General features: G+C 43.2%; 1 protein-coding gene across 2 annotated transcripts in view; it reads right to left on the bottom strand.

The window, feature by feature from the left end:
- The window catches only part of LOC144799717 (solute carrier family 23 member 1-like), a 171,931-nt gene that overhangs the window by 107,154 nt on the left and 44,555 nt on the right, over positions 1-20,222 (bottom strand). Inside the window, exon 2 of one of the 2 annotated variants that reach the window (XM_078671265.1) lies at positions 8,050-8,208. The exons of the other annotated variant lie outside the window; for it this stretch is intronic. Coding sequence (XP_078527391.1) covers positions 8,050-8,208 — 159 coding nt within the window. The remainder of the gene's footprint in view (positions 1-8,049; positions 8,209-20,222) is intronic. 2 annotated transcript variants of the gene reach the window in all.

Here is a 20,222-nt window from a genome sequence, read left to right as displayed (position 1 = left end):
TTGATTCTGGTCCAGGGAAGACATGGCTTGGCAGTTCAGTCTGGACTGTTCCCATGAGGCACAGGGTCAAGACTGATTTGCATATGGCCATGTCTGAACTGGGGTGGCTTTTTGAGCACGATAATGATGGATTAAACCCAGATCTGTGACTGGGGGTGAATGTTCTGCCATTGTGCAACATTCCGTCCATCATCTTGTGTGTTTTGCTCCTGCATATCTCCCATATTTATTCCCCATTCTGGGCTGGTAAGAGGTGTGTGGCACCTCAATGAATGGGGCTCAAGTTGCCACCAGCTGCTCTGATTACTTCCTTGGAAGTGTGGCATATGTTTGCCCCAGAATGCACATTTCACCAAAAATCAAAATGGAAACATTCTCTTCTTGGAATGTCGGTCTGGCTATCCCAACTCACAGGTGAGAATAACCTTTACCTACACTCCTATTCCAGCCCTTTCCTATCTAATTAATGGGGGGTGGGTGTGGGTCCCATCTGGATGGGTATCAAGGAAATGGATGCTGGCCTGGGTCTTGTCACTACTGTGTTTCCACCTTTGATGTTGACTTTATCTCCCCAAACCCCTTCCTGCCTCTGGCTTCTCCAGAAAGAAAATCTCCTCCCACCAAGTGGCTGTATTGTTTCAGCCCCAGGACTCTTCACTCCAACTCAGGGAGCAGCATGGCTCAGGCTGTCAGAGGCTGGTCAGTCAGAAGAGGCTGCTATAGGGCTGTTTTGGTAACTTCAAGAGAGTAAGTTCTAGAATAACTTTCCTGCAATAGTTATAACAAATGTGACCATGGCAAGTTGTTGGATTTATTGTAACTATTATTTGATACTTTGAATCATGTTGCTGGCTTACTCCAATCAAAGGTTAGACTTTATTAAAGTTTAATATTGCCTTCCTATGTTAGCCTATGGAGCTAGCAACACTACAATGGGGGGAAAAGACTTTGTCCATTTCTTCCTCACCAGGCCGTATAAAACATATTTTATAATGTCCCTGCTATTTATATCAAGGCACCCTACTCTTTGTACACCTAGGACAGTCCTTAGTGGTGACTTATATGTGATAGAAAAGTCGTTTGGGGTTTTGGTGGTACTTTTAGTTCCAAAATCGAATTTGGACACAGTTTTATTTTACAACCACCCAGCAAGGCAGAGCTGGCTTTAAAATGAGACCATACACCACAGCAATGCATATTTAAGTGCATCAATTCCACTGAGGTCCCTAAACCTACATGCCCTACCATGTACCAGGGACCTACAGGTAGGCTGTGTTAGCCGATTGTAACTACACTAATCACCGTATACCTTTTAAGGACAGAGAACTGGCCATGGTCTAGTTAGCAGAGCCCATGGCACTTTCAGCAAAGTTAGTAACCACCAGCATCAGTCAAAATAATCAGGGAAATCAGGCCAAAAAGGATCGCTTTCCTACATAATGGTTTTAGGGGTATAGAGAGGAGATATGGCATAGTGTTAAAGGTATTGCTTTAAGTGTGTAGGACATAGGGTATATAGGCTTAGGATGTGGGGGAATGGATCTGGTTGGGATTGGGTATATGGGTAAGGCGATAGCGTTATAGTTTAATGTACAGGGTTAAGGGTTTGGAGCACAGGAGTTAAGGGTATATGGTTAAGGGTGTACTGATAAGTTGTAAGGTTATGGTTAAGGTTAAGGAATTTTGCATAAATCCAGTTAAGGGTTTGGGGGAATATGGTAATGGGGTTGGATTTATTGGTACTGGATTCACCTCTGTAATTGCATTTGTGTACTGTTACCCTTGGAATGTGTTTAGTTCAGGCTGATTAATGTTATTCTTATTTGTTAGTTAAGCTGTTTGTAATTAACAAACAAAAATCAAACACAACACAGGCGCACATTACCAGGTTACATTGATAAACACTTAGGTACAGAATGTTATATGGCCGAATGCAATGCAAGTGACTGAGAATGTATTTGTTTTGTTGAGTTTTAATTTTTCTGGTCACATCCACTTAAAAACCTTGAGTTCTTAGGCAATTTATGTTGCACTCATCCCTAGTGATACTGTAAAAATGGTAAACTTGGCTACATGAGAGTTCGGGGGCCTGATATCGCAGTGGCCCTACTTCCTAATTATACAATTGTTAAAAGGGACCGTAAAGGAAAAATTGGGGGTGGCATCGCAGTAATTAAAAAAAAGACTTCTTGTGCAATTGGGTAAATCTACCCTGTAAAGGTTGTGAAGCCGGCTTTTTTAGGCTCCTCTTAACTCCCCAAATCACGTTTTCAGGTTTATTGGTGTACCATCCACCCAGCCCTGCGGTACCATGGGCAGTTAGACTAACTAAAATTATTGCTCCTTTTGCGCTGGATGTTGCAAATGTTTCTATTATGGGGGACCTTAACATTCATCTCAATGATCCTGTATGTAAGATTGGCTCCACTTTGGTCACTGATCTAGAAGCCTTGAATATGTCACTCTGTAATTCTGGTCCCACTCATAGGGCTGGCCATCTGTTGGATCCTGTCTTCTCCAACCTACCTAACATTTCTTGTCAAATGGCCCTCCCCTTACTCTGGTCTGACCATTTCCTGGTCAGCTTTAAAGTGGTAATTGATTTGCGGCTGTACAGTCCTCTTTCCTCCGTATCCGATCTTAAGCACAGAGACTGGAAGAAATTAGATGTTGATTTTCTCAACCTCCATCTTGCTAGAAATATTCAGGAGATTTCTTCCATAAGAATCTCGGATGTATATACTATCCTCACTTGGATCACGACATCTGTGGATGCCTGCCTCCCAATATCTTGCAAGAAATTAAATAATCATGGTCCTCCTGCTCCTTGGTTTACAGAAAAGCTGAAAGTCGAAAAAACCAAGTGCAAGGCCTTGGAATGATATTGGCAGAGAGATTACGCTCCTGATTCCAAGCAGAGTTATAAACTTGCTAAGAACGAATACAACGCTCTGTGTAAAGCTGCTCGTGGTGAACACGTAAGCAATACTATTGTATTGGCACATAATAAATCTAAAGTATTGTTCAAAATAGTTAAGGAGCTCTCGGGAGCATCCTCTCAACCGACGCCCCCAGTATTAAATGAAACACACTGTGAAAATGTGGTGAAGTTCTTTATTGAGAAAGTTGAGAAATGTATGCTGACTTAAGTACAACTACAGGTAACATCGAACAGCCATTAACCAACTCCTTGTCCTCGTCTGGCTGTATCACGCCACACAAGTCTCCTGATTCAGATCTAGTCTCAGTATCACTGATTGGCAGCCATTAGACCCTCTGTCTTTTATTCCATTCTAAATAATCTTAAATCAGGCTCCCCCAATGACCCGCTTCCTGTCCATATTTTTCAAAAATTAGAACCCACTTTTTTGGAACTTATTATGGATTTACTTAATGCATCACTGACAGAGGCTACCCTACATCCTGAATGGAAACACGCGATGGTTCTTCCACTACGGAAAAAAACGAATGCCGACCCAGCTGAACCGTCTAAATTCCGTCCGATTTCCTTGCTACCCTGTTTTTTCTAAAATTTTGGAAAAACATGTGAATCAACAGCTTTCGCAGTATGTGGAAACCCATAAAATCTTACATGTGTCCCAATCAGGCTTTAGGGCTGAGTATTCCACAGAGTCAACACTCCCAGGAGTTACAGAAAAACTTTGGCAGCATGTGGACAAAGGGGAAATGATGGCACTCATTTTATTGGATTTGACTGCCGCTTTTGATATGGTGTCCCACTTAGTTCTTTCAAAGTTACCCCAGTCCATTGGAATAAGTGGCCCAGCTTTAGAGTGGAGAAGTGTGGCTCAGTGGTTAGAGGCGGCAGACCCGGAATCTGAGATCGACCGTGGACCAGGGTTCGCTTCCCCGCCTCGGCGTGTCTCGGGCTCATAAATTCCACGGTCTCGACAATTCTCGCTCCGGTGCCTACTCGACTCACGGGGTCACACTCTGCGACTCTGGGCAATAGCTTGCTTAATCTCCACATCGGCCCCTCGCGGCGGGATGCCTGGCTTTCACCTTGTGGACACCCTGCCGGGGTTTCTCACAGGGGAATACCAGGACGGGTTCCCTAAGCAAGCGCGGAGATGCCCCAGGGTAAGTCCTGCGCTATATAAGTTTCATACATTTACATTATGGATTAAAAATGTTCTCATTGGAAGAACATTTCAGGTTTTTTCACTGATGGCCAGGTCCAAGACCTATACGTCTTTGTATGGAGTACCACAGGGCTCAATCCTTAGTGGTTATTCAATCTTTATGTCAGTCCTCTAGCTGGTATTGCGTAAGAAGCTGGGCTATCTATGTTCTCTTAAGCAGATGATACCCAGCTTCTCTTTTCGCTTTCTTCCAACGAACCCTCCACTGTCTCATCTTTACAGATAGGGCTGCAAAAAGTAGCCAGTTGGATGCATACAAACTGGCTTAAGTTGAGTGCTTAAAAGACTGAGGTTCTGATCCTGGGGAAAAATAAATATCTCTGGAGTCCACTTCTTTGGCCGCAAGAAATGGTCAAACTACTCGAACCGGTGCAAGCTGCACGCAATTTAGGCGTGATGCTCGACGATCAGCTGTCTATGAGACAGCAAATAGTCAAGACGGCATCTACTTGCTTTATCATCTTAAAATGGCTCCGTAAAATACTCTGGATGTTGCCTGGTCCCACCCAAAAAAACATAATTCAAGCCTTGATTATGTCTAGGCTGGACTATGGTATCGTCCTGTATTTAGGAGCCAACAAAGAGACAGCTCATAAACTACAATTGGTTCAGAACTTGGCGGCTAGAATGCTTTCCCATGTGCCTAAACTATCGCCCACTTCAGGTGCTCTCCGGGATCTTCACTGGTTTAGGATTGAGAACCGGAACAAATTTAAGGCCCTATGCTATATGCATAAAATTAAACAAGGCACAGCACCCCTGTATCTATGCTCCAGTCTTATCTTCCGATTCATGCACTTCGCTCCTCTTCAGAAGCTACATTTCAAGTCCCAGGGTTCAAACTATCACGCATGGGCGGACGTTCCTTCTCCTATTTGGCGCCAGTATTGTGGAACTCGCTGCCCTCATTTCTTGGGCATGAAACCAGCCACAAAGATCTTTCGTAAAGGCCTAAAAACCTGGCTATTTAATCAGTAGACATGGTTCCTTCTGTTGCGTGTGGTCCTATGGAGCCGGGAAACCTCCGGATAGCTGTGCGCCGTATAAATTTAATATAATAATAATAATAATATGTTTTTTAAACTTGTTAAGCGCACAAATATCTTGAGTTGTCTTGGCAATGAAAAACACAACTGGATCACGGCCTAATTCTGTTCAAACCAGGTTTTAAGACTTGTTTGAAAAGATGATAAAGAATTTGCACATCTGATATGCATCAGGAGAGAATTCCAAGGTTTCGCGGTTCCATACCTCAGGCTTCGACCCACCCCATTTGGAAGTACGAAACCTGGGCACAGTCATGAACCTGGAATCAGTAGAGCGAAGCTGGCTACAAGGGTGTTTCCACTTGAAAATATTTTTTAAGAAGTTAGTTCCTGTGTTGTTCACTGCTTTTTAAGCCAAGCACAAGGTCTTGAACTTAAAGCGGCTCGCTACCGGAAGCCAATGAAGTTTCTGAATTTCTTTGGAGACAGATTGGTATTCAGGCAGATTCAGTAGGATTCTTGCGGCTGCATTTTGTATCATCTGCAAATTTTTTAGGTGTTGCCTTTGCATGTTTTGATACAAACCGTTAGTAATCCAATTTCGATAATACTAGTGCAGTCACAACTGTCCTCCTAGAGTTAATTGAGATATAAGGAAGGATTTTCTTTAATTTCTTAATTGAATAGAAGGAGGCAGAAACAATAGCATTTATTTGATGTGAATAGGACAATTTGTTATCAAGGACAACTCCAAAGTTTTTAGTTGTGGATACCGGTTTAGGCAATTCTCCTAACTCTGCAGGCCACCATGAGGCATCCCAAGTAGGTTGGAGATTGCCAAAGATCACTATCCTGTTTTTTTCGGAGTTAAGCCTCAAACAATGCTTGCTCGTCCAGCTGTTAATTTCTAGTACTAGTATACAGTGTTGAAACCGACATGAGGAGGAGGGTTCATTTTTATAGGCAGCCACCACAATCTGTGTGTTGTCTGCGTAGGATGTCAAACTAAACCCAAATTGTTGCATCAAGGGAGCTAGTTCCGACACATAAATGTTAAAAAGTGATGGGCTTAAAGATTAACCTTGTGGAACTCCACAAGACAACACATAAGGTGCCAATTTAAAGTGGCCTAGTGTAATTGTCTTGTGTCCGTCAAAAAAGAAGATGGCAGGGAGAGTGCAGAATATTTTTCACCAAGTTTTATTAGGCATATTTTCAACAGGTTGTGATCTACAGTATCAAATGCTGCCGATAAATCGAGGAGAAATAGGGCAGCAGCTCCACCTTTGCCCATCACTGCCCTAATCTCCTCTGTAGCCTTGATTAATGCAGTCTCCGTGCAGTGTTCCGGGCGGAATCCAAATTGAGAGGACTCAAGCAAGTCATTTTCATGTAGGAATTGAGCTAGCTGGAGGTTCATAACTTTCTCAACTATTTTGGCAGCCTGGAGATGGGATGATAGTTGCTTGGATTTTTTAATCAATGGGAGGACAGATGCGTCCTTCTATGAAGTTGGAAAAACTTCAGATTTAAACATGGCGTTAAAAATTTCTGCAAGAATGGAACATACTTTACTGACTATGCTTCTCAGCACTGGGGGCGGGGAGGGGGTAAGGATCCTATGGGGATCCTGATTTAGCTTCCAAAATGAGCTTTTCTACCTGTTTCTGTTTGCTTGTTTACCAAAGTAAAACATGAAAACAGATTTTGACCTGAGCTGATATTAGCTAGTTTCTCACTTAGCTCGTAACAAGTGGTGGCCTCAAATTAATCTGTGTTAAGTCACTCTGTATATTCTCTAACTGCCAACTCTGGGTTTGCGTTGATAGTAGGTTGAGAATTGTTAAGGTGGATCAAGAGGTTCCCAGAATCAATTTTATTCCAAGCTAAATATACTGTCTGATGTGACCTACAGTGTGCCTCTGGGTACTTTAGAGGATTTAAGGTCAAACAAAATAATAGAGTGGTCTGTCCTAGATAAAGGATGGGCCTATTTTACTGTAAATATTGGTTCAGAGGTGACAATACCATCTAGAATATGCCCTGCCACTCATATTCTAAATCTAAAATTAAAATCACCCAAAATAGTGAACTTATTTGAGCTTAGCACGGATTCTAAAAGTGAGTGGATATTACCACTGAAGCAACTTTGTGACCCCGGCGGGGGAGGGGGGGGTGGGGGGGGGGGGGGGAGGGGCGATGTAAAAGAATGCCACTAAAAAAAATGACAAATTGATTTCTAAGCAAAATGAACCGCTTCACAGTGAGGTTTCAAGGCTGAGATTAATTTAGCTCCGAGTTTTTCTCTGTATATGATGGCCAGCCCTCCTACCCTTTTGAGGGGTCTATCAAGCCTAAATGTTAGAAATCCAGGAGGTGCTGCTGTCATGAAGCCTGTGTCGGACGCTGCATCAGCCCAAGTTTCAGTGAGGAATAACACGTCCAATTTATAATTTGAAATAAGTTCTGCTATCTCGTATGTATGTTTAGCAAGGGATCTAACATTAATGAAACCACAGTTATAGCATTTTATGTTTCTGTGCAGCTTTGCGGGCACGCAGGGCTGCGCTGCTTTCAGAGCAGGGCAGGGGATGAGTGGTTTGCCCACTCCAAGTGTGCAATGACTGATTGGCTGGACCTTTGGGGCCGCCAAAACAGTCAAGCACACTTCACATGTTCTCCATACAGGCTGCATTATAGCCTGCGTGGAGATCATGCTCTGGCCCCCAGTCCCCATCTGAGCGCTGAAGCCCGTACTCAGGTCAATCACAATGCTGCGTTGTGATTGGTCTGGGGAGACTGGGTGCTTCCTGGTTCCTGTTCGGTGAGTCCTGACATGGAAGAGAGACGCGGCAGCAATAAGGTAAGCTATTTATTTTTTACACTCGCCCCTGACTCACCTCGCCACCCCCAATCGGTGCCGGCCGCCACTGCTGTTTGTGTTGCTCACAATGCTTAGCATAGTCATCCCCTTTCTGCCGGTAGCAGCTCATAAGGTGGCAGCCCAGGTGCCTATCTTGACTATCTGAACTCTTTTTCTTCAAATATCTGCTCAGCTCCTACAGAGAGAAAAAATAGTGGAAAACAATGTCACCCGGCTCATACTCATTCTAAACCGTTCTGCCTCTATCAAAAGCCACTTAAAAGAGTTTCACTGGCTGCCCATTTGAAAATATGTCTCTTCTGCGTAAATCGTTTTTATTGGGTTATTAAAAACAATTAACAGTATTACAGAAATAATCAGCTAAACAAAAATGAATGTTTTAAGAATAAAGGCTCATCTTTAAACATGAATACACTGCACCAAATGGTGCTTAATAGATCCTTAGCATTTAATACTCGCTACCAGAGAGACAAAACAATTTTCCGGATCATCCACAGGCTATCCGCTTGGCCCCAGACTAAATTCCAATCGACCTGATTCCTGGACATGTCTTGGGACCCTGGAGTTCTAACACTTTGGTGTTGCTATTAAATCCGCCTTACACAACCTGTACGTCGACCAGTGCCAATCATGAAGGCTTTTTAGAAATCTGAATTTTAGTTGGGCCTCAAGAAGGCATTTCTTCATAGGTAGCTAGAAAGTCAAGCAAAGACAACCATCCCTCTTTTAATGCGGGGCTGCCATTAACCCCAAAGGTATACAGCAGTTGGCTTGGAAGAGAGCTTCTTGATCAGTATGCCATCGATGCCAGAGACCAGTTTTTTGTGGTTGCCCCATTTCTCCCAATGATAGGGAAGAATACAGCTTGAAGTAGCTGCTAAGTTATTGCCTGCCACTTTGTTAAGGCAATGTTTTTTCATTGAAGGTAGTGTATGATTTGCTTGGAGTTCAGAAGGAATTCCGCACAGTGGTTCTTAAACAATTAAAAATAACTTGGGGGCATATTATCAAGAAACGTCGAAACTGCAGCTAAAGCGGCAATAATGGGCTTGATAATATGCCCTTGAGAATTCCAATAGAAGCCCATGTTCTGGTGTGAACCTGGGCTTCTATGGGAATTCTCAAGGGCTTATTATCAAGCCCATTATCGCTGCTTTAGCGGCCGTTTTCTGCCGCCTAAGCGGCGAAAACTTTAATGCCGTTCTTGATAATATGCCCCCTGGTTCACTGCTATTATGCCTTTGTGAATCCAGGATGGTCAGTTTAAGGGCTACCCCTCCCGACAAATTATAGCGATGTTTCACAAAGGGGCTTGCGTATTGAGAGAGCTGTTTTGTTGAAGGAGCTTATGGGCAGTATTCTATCTCCATAGCTTTCACAATGGGATTGTCTTTGTCTGTTGATAGTAACTGCTGCAGGTGTATGCAGATATATTGTTACCCTGAAGTTTATACCTGGCCAATCTCAGCATGTCGGTTTGCCAAATGTATTATTTGATAAGAGTGTCTGAATTGAGCTCATGATCTTGCAATTGGTAACATGCTGAAAACATAATTGTAAAGAGGGGCTATTACCATCGACTTTGTTTGAATACAGCCCCATAAGGACAAGTGTATTTTACTACAGTTGCCAAAGTCTCTGTGTGTTTGTTCCACGAGTACTGCCAAATTCTCTTTGATCTTGAAAAATGTTGCTATTCCATATCCTCAAGTACTTCAGGATGTTAGTTAGGCATCCATCGAATGGGTGGGCACTGATTGAGGGAACCACTGTATGAGGTGCCATGGGTAGAGCTTCGCTTTTCACCAGTCTACTTTGTAACAAGCAAACTGTAGAAAGTCCGATATAAGAGAAGGTTGCACTGGTATTGAATGTTCTGGAATGGCCAGTGTGAGGAGGATGGCATCAGCATTTAGCATGATTTATGATTTTCTACAGAGCTGACAATGCCTAAATGTCACCAGATTGGAGTATACAACTGCCAGTGTATTAAGAAAGGTAAAGGCAGCCGGTAGCACCCCTAGACTGGTATAACAATTTAGACATAATTATAAAGTTTGGACCAATGCCCATTCTAGTCATTGTGTGAAAAAGAAGCACACTTCACCTGCTCAAAACCTTTTTCTAGGTCAAGGGAAAGGGCCACTCTTCCATCATCCACATTGCTAGAAGTCCATAATAAATGTGAGTCAGCATATAGTTGTGGGAAGAATGGCCATGAACAAATCCGAAATGTGATTTGTGAACTAGTAAGTGAATAACTTTTTTCAATCTTTGAACCAAGACCATGGACAGTATTTTGACAGTTCATTTCATTAAAGAGGTTGGTAAGTCATTGCCACACAATAATGTGTCTTTTACCATTTTGGAAATGAAGGAACATTTATTTATGCATGTAGACCTTCCAGGTGCATTTTCCCAAGAAGTGGAATTGAGTATTTGACTTTTATCTGCTAGTATTCCAATGGGAAGTCATCTTAACCTGGCACCTTCCTGGGGCACATCAACATTATCGCTTTTGCAATTTCCTCACTAAAAATGTCAGCAGCCAGTTCTACCTGTACACCTGGGGTGTGCCAGAAATTGGTAACCCGTTCACTTCCGTGGCATCTAATGCCAGGGCTTCCAACATGCATAAGGAGGTGTAGAAGATAGCAAATGCCACTACAAGCATGGCTCCGGAGTTTGGCATTTTGCAACGTAAATTGCGAAGAATACTCCACTCTGATCCCTAGCTTGTCACGACCAATAGACATTTGGGGCCCGTATAGGGATTACATAGCCAAGAATGGGAATTTCTAACTCCAATGACAATTTCTTTTCAAACTGTTTTTAAGCATTATAGAGGCGTCGCTCATCAATAGGCCTTGCATAGACAATCTTCCTGCTGCCCAGAGATGATACGGATTTCGGATTAAAATCTAGAAAAATCTTAATTTATAGAAAATAATCTGTGCCATGCATGCAAGACAAGAAATTATAATCTGTAGAATGAAGAAATCTCAATGGATCAAAGACAGCATGATCTGACATTAGGTCCTGGAATAGTCTTCTGTCTTTATTGTTTTAAAAGTCTAGTTGCCCTGACCCATCTCGCATTGGGTCCATTGTTGAGTTCCAGTCACTTCCGGTCACAACTTGCCCGTGGCCCATTACTGTTAGGACCCTTTTCAAGCGGTTAAAGTGACGAAGGCGTCTTTATAACGCGTTCATTTACGCTGCAAGTCATTACAACGACTTGCCTTAAGGGGAAGCATTGTTGTATTGATATTGGACTTTAAGTCCATCACTTTCCCTACTGTTGCACAGACTGGAGTTGGAATAGTAAATTATATTGTCCCAACTCTAATGCTGTCCCTAAGGCAAGTAGTCAAATGACGTGGGGGGAAATGGAACGCGCTGAAAAGACGCGTTCAGGGTTTTGGACCATGTTGTAAAGGCATGCAGAAAAATGCCTGCATGGTTCCGACATACATCTGTAATGAAAACCATTGGCACAGCAGAGGAATAACATATCTGCCAATATCTTGTGGTGGTTTGGCAGGAAATCGGATATCAATTCTTCAGCGGGATCTGGAATTGTCTCTATACTGAGAGTGGGCATCTTCTTGAAGAAATTCTCTATGAACGTGTTTTAGCAGGAATGAGGTGGGTGCTGACTTGGAAACTTCCAGAGTATCTTGGAGCATATCCATCGAGGAATCACTCCCTCTGTGTGTGGATGGCGAACTTCCATCGAATGTTGGTCCATCATTTCCAGAAAGGCATCTAGCTCCTGAGGGTTGAGAAATGTCTGTGTTCTTTGGTCTACTTTCACCAGTATTGCTGTGGGATCTAGAAGGACAGAGTTAATTCCTTGTTGATTTATCGATGGTCGAAGGGCTATGAATTTTTTCTGGAGTACACTGGTACCATAGGAACACTCAGCAGCAAAGGAACACACAACGTCCTGTGCGCCTTGCGGAAAGGCACCTAAATCAAACACCACTCTAAAAGATTAAGCCCATAAATAGCCCATATACGCCCCCCCACCCAAAACAAATACAATCTCCCAATACAATCTCCCTGAAAAGAAACTGAAAACAAAGAGGCCTGAATTAGTGAGGCACCCTCTGGAAAAAATGGAAACCCTCCATTTTATGATACATTGGTTCGTAGTGTGGTGCAACAGCCTTATAAAAGAATATTCGGGGACCCAGATCTTAAATTTCAAGATGGCTATGCAAAAAACTAGCATGGCCAACTCAGACTTATTTTAGCTCTGCTTGAACATTAGTGTAAAGAATTTAGGGGCTGGAACATAAAAAGAAAAGAGAGAGTAAGGATTACTCTTGAGAACATAAAAAGAGGATTCAAAACTTTTCATGATCACTGAAACTTAAATTGGAGACAAATGCTGCATAAGAAACGCTTGCATGAAGTATGATCTGGATAAATATGTAAATATACAATAATACTTTGCATGTATTTTAATAATGTCATATTTTGTATTTTTCATTTAGCATCCAAAATATGATTTTGTTGAAAAGCAAGACCCAGCGAACATAATTATGTATGCTGCTCTTAGTGTGGAGAGCCTTTTTTTTAATATGGCTTCTGGGTTGACTAATAATCCCTGCCAGTTGTTATTGCTCCTGAGAACAATGCAGTTGAAGTATTACAATGAAAGCAATTTCCCCGCCACCCAACAGCATGATATTTAGATGGAAATACTTATAATATGTCAGATGTCACATGAATGACACAGTTGTAAGGCAATAACTGAAGGATGCTGACCCAAAGTCTACTCCCCTTATTTGTTCAAGACAAAGGTATTGGCTATCATAGTGCTGTACCAGGTATAAAGTTAGTAATTCTTTGCACATTTTGAACACCAATTGTTTGAAAGTACTGATTCTACTGTAATGCTTGCCCAGACATATGGTGATAACTCTTGGCATCAAGGCAGCAATTCTATGAAAATTGTGGAACACTCGTGGTTTTATGGTGCCCGCATTTGGCATAAGGCTGACGTGGCATAACAGTGCTTGTTGTAAGCATATTCTGTTCATCTACAGCATGATGATACCATTTCCTATCATAATAGTGGACCTAACATAATGCTGACTATTCTGGGTAGGCCTGGGCGGTGAACTACACTCCGTTCTCGAAGTTTGTGTAGATTTTCGCACTAGGCGGTGCTCGCAGAGTTCCAAAAAACTCAGTGGAGGGGAGTAGAGTTTTTGCCTCGCTCGCGTTCTCCAACGGTAAGTTGACAAGCACGAGTGAAGAAAATCCAACACTAGACCACTTCCCAGTGAGATTTCTCAAACCGGGCAGTCACGGATGGTTGCTACCGCTCGTGTTGACAAACCTTCCGTTTGCGTTGAGGAAGCTTCCGCTCGTGTCGAACTTCTACTCGAGCTGCAAAAAGAAGCAGCACCGTTTTGCACGGTGTGAGATGCAGTTCACACTGATTTTACAGCTCAGGACCAACCCTCCGCATAGCTTGGCTGAATTCCGCATAGCAGAACTCCGCGAACTCCACCCAGGCTTAATTCTTGGCATTTAGTGAATAAATATGGGTTGATAGTACCCATCTCTGATATAATGCTGGCCTTGAGTTTGTCATGGTAGGAGCTTAGCATAAAGGTAATCCTTTATTGCATGTTGTGTACATCCATGATAGGATGCCACAGCACATTAGATGAAGGCAAATGCTATCTATTCATTCTGCTTGGCCCGTCAGCTGCGTTTGAACGATCGATCGTTCTTAACTTCAAAAAAACTAATGGTAATCAGCAGTATTATACAAGGATGTTTCGAATCTTATTTGAGTTACCCCCCTCTTAGTTATTAGTCTCCCTTCAATTCACACAAATAGTGGTCTCCGCGGCAAACAAAGACAATATTACGAGTGCTCATCTTCACTGCTGCATAAAAGAAATCTGTACCTGGATGGACAGGCATTACCTCAAGCTGAATTCAGAGAAGACTGAGGTGATATTCTTCGGAAAGGACCCTTGCTTTTGGACTCCTGACTGCTGACCACCAGAGATGGGCCCACTTACTAACCCATCTACCAAGGTTAAAAGCCTTGGAGTGATTCTGGACGACAAACTTAATCTTAGTAAACAAGTTAATTCTCTCATATTCACCTCCTATAAAATGTTTAGAATCATAAGAAAGATTCTTCCTTATATTCCAGTTTATCGGAAATTGACTATTGTAATGGCCTATAAACGAATCTGCGGAAACAATATCTACATAAATTGCAGGTTCTGCAAAACTCAGCTGCCAAAGTTTTGCTCAACCTGCCAAAACACAAGTCTGTTACTTCGGCCATTAAAGAACTACGCTGGCTGACGGTCAGAAATAGCATCAAATTCAAAACTCTCTGTCTTACTTTTAAGGCCTTACAAAGCACAGGTCCAGAATTTTTGAGGAACTCGATTTCATGGTATACTCCCAAAAGGAATCATAGATCTCTGGGTACATTTACAGGTATACCATCTAGATTTAAGAAAGCTAGATGGGGCGGCAGTAGCTTCCATGCAGGCACCACCAGACTTTGGAATAATCTGCCCCCCACCCGCATATTAGATCTTCATCCTCTCTGCTGACTTTTAGAAGGTTTCTCAAAACCTGCCTTTTTAACTTGTAAATTATCCTTCACATCATGCTCCTGTACTATGCTTAGCTATTAGCGCCAAGACACCCTCGGGTTGATGTAGCGCTATATAAGTTTATTTAACATAACAAATTGCTCCCTTGAGCACCTCAGTTCTCTAATGAGACACTCTAACAAGTCTTTCCACTTCTGCACTAATGATACTCAGCCCTAATTATAATTATAATTAAAGGGCTAAAATCCGTATAATAATTATCACACCCTCGCAGGGTTCCTATGATAAATTCCAGCAGGTGAAACCTGTTGATGCTTATTAGAGGAAATGCTCAGAAAAAAGATTAAACATGCAGAATGTAGTGGATCAAAAGCAATTCTGCATTTATGCCCCAATTTCAAGTCAAAAACTACTAAAAGCAGGTATTTACCCCACAAGGCAAATGCCTCACGCCTAGTTGATGCTGCTTACCACATGTGGTAAATACCAAACCCTCTTCTGACCAACTTGTAATGAGGTTGTAGGAAATTTGCCTTTTTTGTGGGGCCCCCCACAATTTTAACCTTTTGCTGGATCCTATATTTGGGTTGACTTTAGCTTCCGGGCTCTTTACGCCTGCTAACCAGTGGTAAAGTGCCTGTGCTGCCCTTTTAACACAGTCCAATTGACATACTCCTAATTGGCATATTCAACTTGCCTATAGGTCCCTAACATACAGTGAAAATGTACCCGGTGCCTGGAAATTAAATGTCACTAGTGGACTGCAGCACCTACTGTGCCATCCAGTATAGTGGCAGAGTAAACATGACTTCTGGCGTAACATTATAAGCTGACAGTAAGAGTGCAAAACGTGCACCACAACCATACAAAATAAACCCTTTTGACAAGTAAAAACCTTCCTTTAAAATATTAAAAAGTCCTCTATGTGCATGCCTTACACCCCACAAGGCTGGGTACATGGTAAAAGTGTGACATGTAGAAAAAGTAATGCTACTTTTTCCCTACAGTAATGGTATTTTCATTGTGGCAGGCCTGGCTGACCTATCTGGAAAACCACCGTGTATATTAAAAAACTAATACTGTATTTCAGGAATGTAACCACCTAGAAAAAAAGTTAAAGATCTATTTTATTAGTTATTAAAAATACAATTCAATGGTGAGGTTCCTGTTGCCCAATTTGCATTGGCTCTCCAGCTTCTCCCAGCCAGTGATTAGCCTTGAATAGGTGTGAATGATATGGAGCAAACATTAGATTGACTTGAATAGGCAGAGATGACTTCCTGTGAACTACACAAAAGTTGCAGGGTGGAGTCTGTGGGCATCATTTTTGGGACTACAGTGCTGAAACCTGCTTGAGTGTCAAATCCTGTTTGACAGGTCTGCTAGGTTCACATATAAAATTTGAGGCACACTTGTAAGGGAGAGAACGGGATGCCTAGACAATCTTTGTGTATCCACTGTCTGTTTGCTTAAGGACCCTGCATTCTCCCTACTAGACTTCCGTATCTTGATTTGTTGAGAGTAAAGTATCTGCTTAAAACTATATTTTAGTGTTAGATGCAGGAGAACACTAGTATTATGATAGCACACTCGCTACACACAACCTCAATCTTCACAGCCCAGGTGTGTGGCCACGGCTTTGTCATCTTGAAAATGCCCCGGCACATTACATGTTGGGCCTGTTTGCAGTAAGGCGCACAAGAATTACGAGAGAGGAAGGTAGGCTTTTTCCAATGGATTTTTACCCTGTGCTTAGGAAGGGGCCAGGAGTCATCCCACCTGCTAGCTTGTGCCAGGCATAACTGTGGCACATCCAGGCACCCACTTCAGAAATGTTTTGGGACCTGCAGAAGAAGTGAAGAAAACTGGACCTGCTTTCTATGACATAGAGGAGCTCTGAAGCCCGGGACCCGCTCCTTCTTGTACCAAGGAGAGAGGTGTGAGCTCCAAGGATCAGTTATCTGACTTCCTGTGTAGATGCAAGGAGAAATAAAGGCAGGGGCAGCTCCTCCGTACCAGTGAACGAGCGTCGCCCCACTCATCAGTCAGTCACAGGAAAAAAAAGATGATAATACAATATAATTTTATTTTTCTGTGACTGGCTCTTGCTTAGAAACAGTTCCCAACAGGTATTATTTAAAAGACAATTTGCACAGTGTATGCAATAAGCATTACAAGAAATAACCAACAAGGAGTCGCTAGAGTTCTTTGAAAAAGGTATTATTCACCATTGGTAAAAAAGGGTTTTTGTTTTCAAGGTAATACAGTTTAAACAGCACTGTACAGAAGGAATCATGTGACAACCCAGTGGCACTTGATAAATGGTGATATATACAGTAGGTGACTGTGAAGGTGCAAGTGCTAAAGTGAGCAGCGTGATCGGCGCATAGTGACAAATAATAAAGTAAAACAATGGTGGCTCCAAATTAAGATCAAGTTGTAGTCACTTAGAAAATGATTCAAAACAGTTTGACAGGAGCACCAAGCTTGATATGCGTCTTATGATTATGCTGTAAGGTCGACGGCGTTTCGATCCCTGTGAGTTGGGATCATCTTCAGGACGGGGGTTGTCGGTGTAGACAGTGCTGTGGGGGGAGAGAAAGGGGGCAATTGAGGTGGGAGCAGGGGAGGCAGGGGGGGTGGGGGGGGGGGGTTAGACGCTGCCAGGGTAGGGACAGTGTTGATGTGGGGCTACTATGGGCCAAAAACAGGCAACAGGCAATTTCATAAGTGACTAGGGATTATGGTGTTGCTTGGCGTACAGTTGCTGAGTGACTAGGGTTGGTTTATTAGAACAGGGGGTGACTAGTGACTTAACACGAATTCGATTATAGTGTCGCGTGGCTAGGTGGCGATCACTGAACAAGTATGGTGGTGCAATTGTGGGGGGGTAAAAGCGCGGGATGTGGAAACTTACAGCGTCAGCCAGGCGGGGTTCCCATGGGCTGGGCGTCCTGGCGATGGCTCAGGAGTGGATGGCTGCAAGGAAAAATTCAGGGGGCAGAGTTACATTTAGAGGCACAGGGTGAGGCGGGATGTCTCAGCGCCACCCGGGTACTGATCGTAGGGTGAGCATACCTGATCGTGCAAGAGGTAGAGTCAGATCAGCGAAGGAGCCGTGGGGCGCCTCCGGGGAAAGAAAGTAGCGAGAATGACACATCGGTAATGGCGGGAAGGTAGCTCTGAAAGGATCGAGGAGAAATCGCACGGGGTTGGCGAAACTCTGGCGTACCTGTGTAAATCAAGACGTCTCAGGGCGATAAGGGCTCTGTAGGATTACTTCAAGCTGGCAACGAATGCCGGAGCTATGTGGGGCTCGGTGTCCTCAGTCGGAGATATGAGACCCGAGTGCGCGGGAGGCGCGGGGCGTGGTTCGGGGAAGGGGCGGGGAGGGGGCGTGCCGGGGTGGTTGCGAAGCAACCGGGACAAGCAGGAAGTGGCCTGACAGAGACAGAGCAGTGCTCGGCGGCGAGGACGGAGGGGTGGGGAGAATTTCTGAAATGAGTCATCTTTTAAGTTAAGGACTGTATATCCACAACACATTACTCGTTGATGTATTTAAGTTGAAGCGGTATGACACAAAATAGGGATTTCTCAAATTAAAAGAGGTGAGAATGTCGGAAGCAAGTAATTCAATATTGAAGATGATTGTCAACCATCAAATTCAATACTCATACCAGCATTACAGTTCATGCAAATTGGCACACATTAGGTATTGGCTGAATAACCGGCTGCAGAAACATACGGTATGAGGTGATTACATGAGATTAATGTCCAGCTAGGAATGTGGTCTAAAACCGGTGGGTTAATTGACATCAAATTAAGGGGATGGAATCACACATATGCAGTGATGGTAACATCAAGTACAATCAGGTAGATCCCCAGCTGGGCATCTGGTCTGAAACCGGACAATTAATTACATAAGGATATGTGGGTAGGATTCTCAGAGGAGTGGGATTAAGTAGTAATGGTATAGTCCACTCATCAAGAGTGTTCAGCCCATGGTTTACCGAGTCAACACGTGAAATCCATTTACACTCAGCTCTTCCTAGAAGAGAGGCCATATTGCCCCCCCTGATGGGTAATGTGGGTTTCTCAATGACCATCCATCTGAGATCTGTATCAACATGGGACATTTCTATGAAATGTGTGACCAAGGGAGCAGTGAGGACTTTACAGTTGATCCTACTCTTATGTTGGATTATCCGTTGTTTTATCATTTGGGTGGTTTGTCCAATGTAGATGAGGTCGCAGGGGCAACGGATAGCATAGATGACATTTTGGGTTTTGCAATTAGAATGGTGGGTTAGAGAGTGCGTTTGTCCACTGTAGGTGAATTCTTTGGTTTCGATGGTCAACTCGCACACACTGCAGGATTGGCATTTGAAGTGTCCGATCACTGGATTAAGCCCCCAGGCAGCTGTGATGGTGTGCTTTTTGGCTTCTGGGGCGGGCCAGGTGATGGCATGTACAAGATGGTTAGAAATGTTTTTGCCCTTTTGGTAAGAAAATAAGGGTGGTTCATGGAATTTTTCATCAGAGCGTAAAATCGGCCAATTTTTCTTGATAATTTTGGCGATTTTGTTGCTGTCTGGGCTGAAGACAGAGACGAAAGGGATTCTGGTCATGGATTTTTGGTTGTTTTTTGGAAGCAGTAAGTCTTCACGGTGATTGTACCAAGCCCGTTTTTTTGCTTTAGTAACCAGCCGTCGTGGATAGCCTCTGTTGATAAGTTTGTTGACCAATATATCAGCTTCCTGAAAGTAGTGTTTTCGCCATTTACAGTTCCGGCGAATTCGCAAGAACTGGTCATAAGGAAGTCCGTCACGTAGGCCTCTCGGGTGGTGGCTGGAGTAATGTAGCAAGGTGTTACGTTCCGTTGGTTTACGGAAAAGCGATGTACCAAGCGCACCGTCTTCTGCATGAATAGTTACATCAAGGAATGGTAGGTCATTGGATTTGTAGTCGCTGGTGAATTTGAGGTGTTCCTGTGCGGTATTGAGCCATTCAACAAAGGGAAGAAGGGTATCAGAAGCTCCATTCCAGATTATTAAAATGTCATCTATATACCGGCGCCATAGATGGATTTTGGGCCGGTATGGGTTGATGGGGCTCAAGATCAAGGATTTCTCCATGTCATGTACAAATAGAATAGCAAAGTTTGGGGCGAAGCAAGCGCCTATGGATACTCCCTTGACTTGTAAATAGTAGTTACTTTTGTACAGGAAATAGTTGTTTTGTAGAGCCACACGAAGGAGATCCATTATAAAATCAGTGGGGATTTTAGTTGGTTGTGGCCTGGAGAGTAGGAGGTTCTTTATGACTTCGAGCCCCTCACGGTGGGGGATGTTGGTGTAAAGGGATTCGATATCCATGCTCACCAGTAATTGGTTATTAGGATCAAAGGTTTGGTCTTCTATGGTATTAATAAGGTCCATGGTATCCCGTATGTATGTATCGGTGACAGGTACGAACTCCTTGATGATCGAGTCCAGGTATTTTCCCAGGGGTTCCAGTATGGAGCCACATCCTGACACGATGGGGCGTCCAGGAGGGTTCCTGGCATCCTTGTGTATTTTAGGGA

This window comes from Lissotriton helveticus, chromosome 1_1 (genome assembly GCF_964261635.1).
Source record: "Lissotriton helveticus chromosome 1_1, aLisHel1.1, whole genome shotgun sequence".
Lineage (NCBI taxonomy): Eukaryota > Metazoa > Chordata > Amphibia > Caudata > Salamandridae > Lissotriton > Lissotriton helveticus.
Note: the sequence above shows the minus strand (reverse complement) of the source record. Positions and strands in the feature narration are given on the sequence as shown.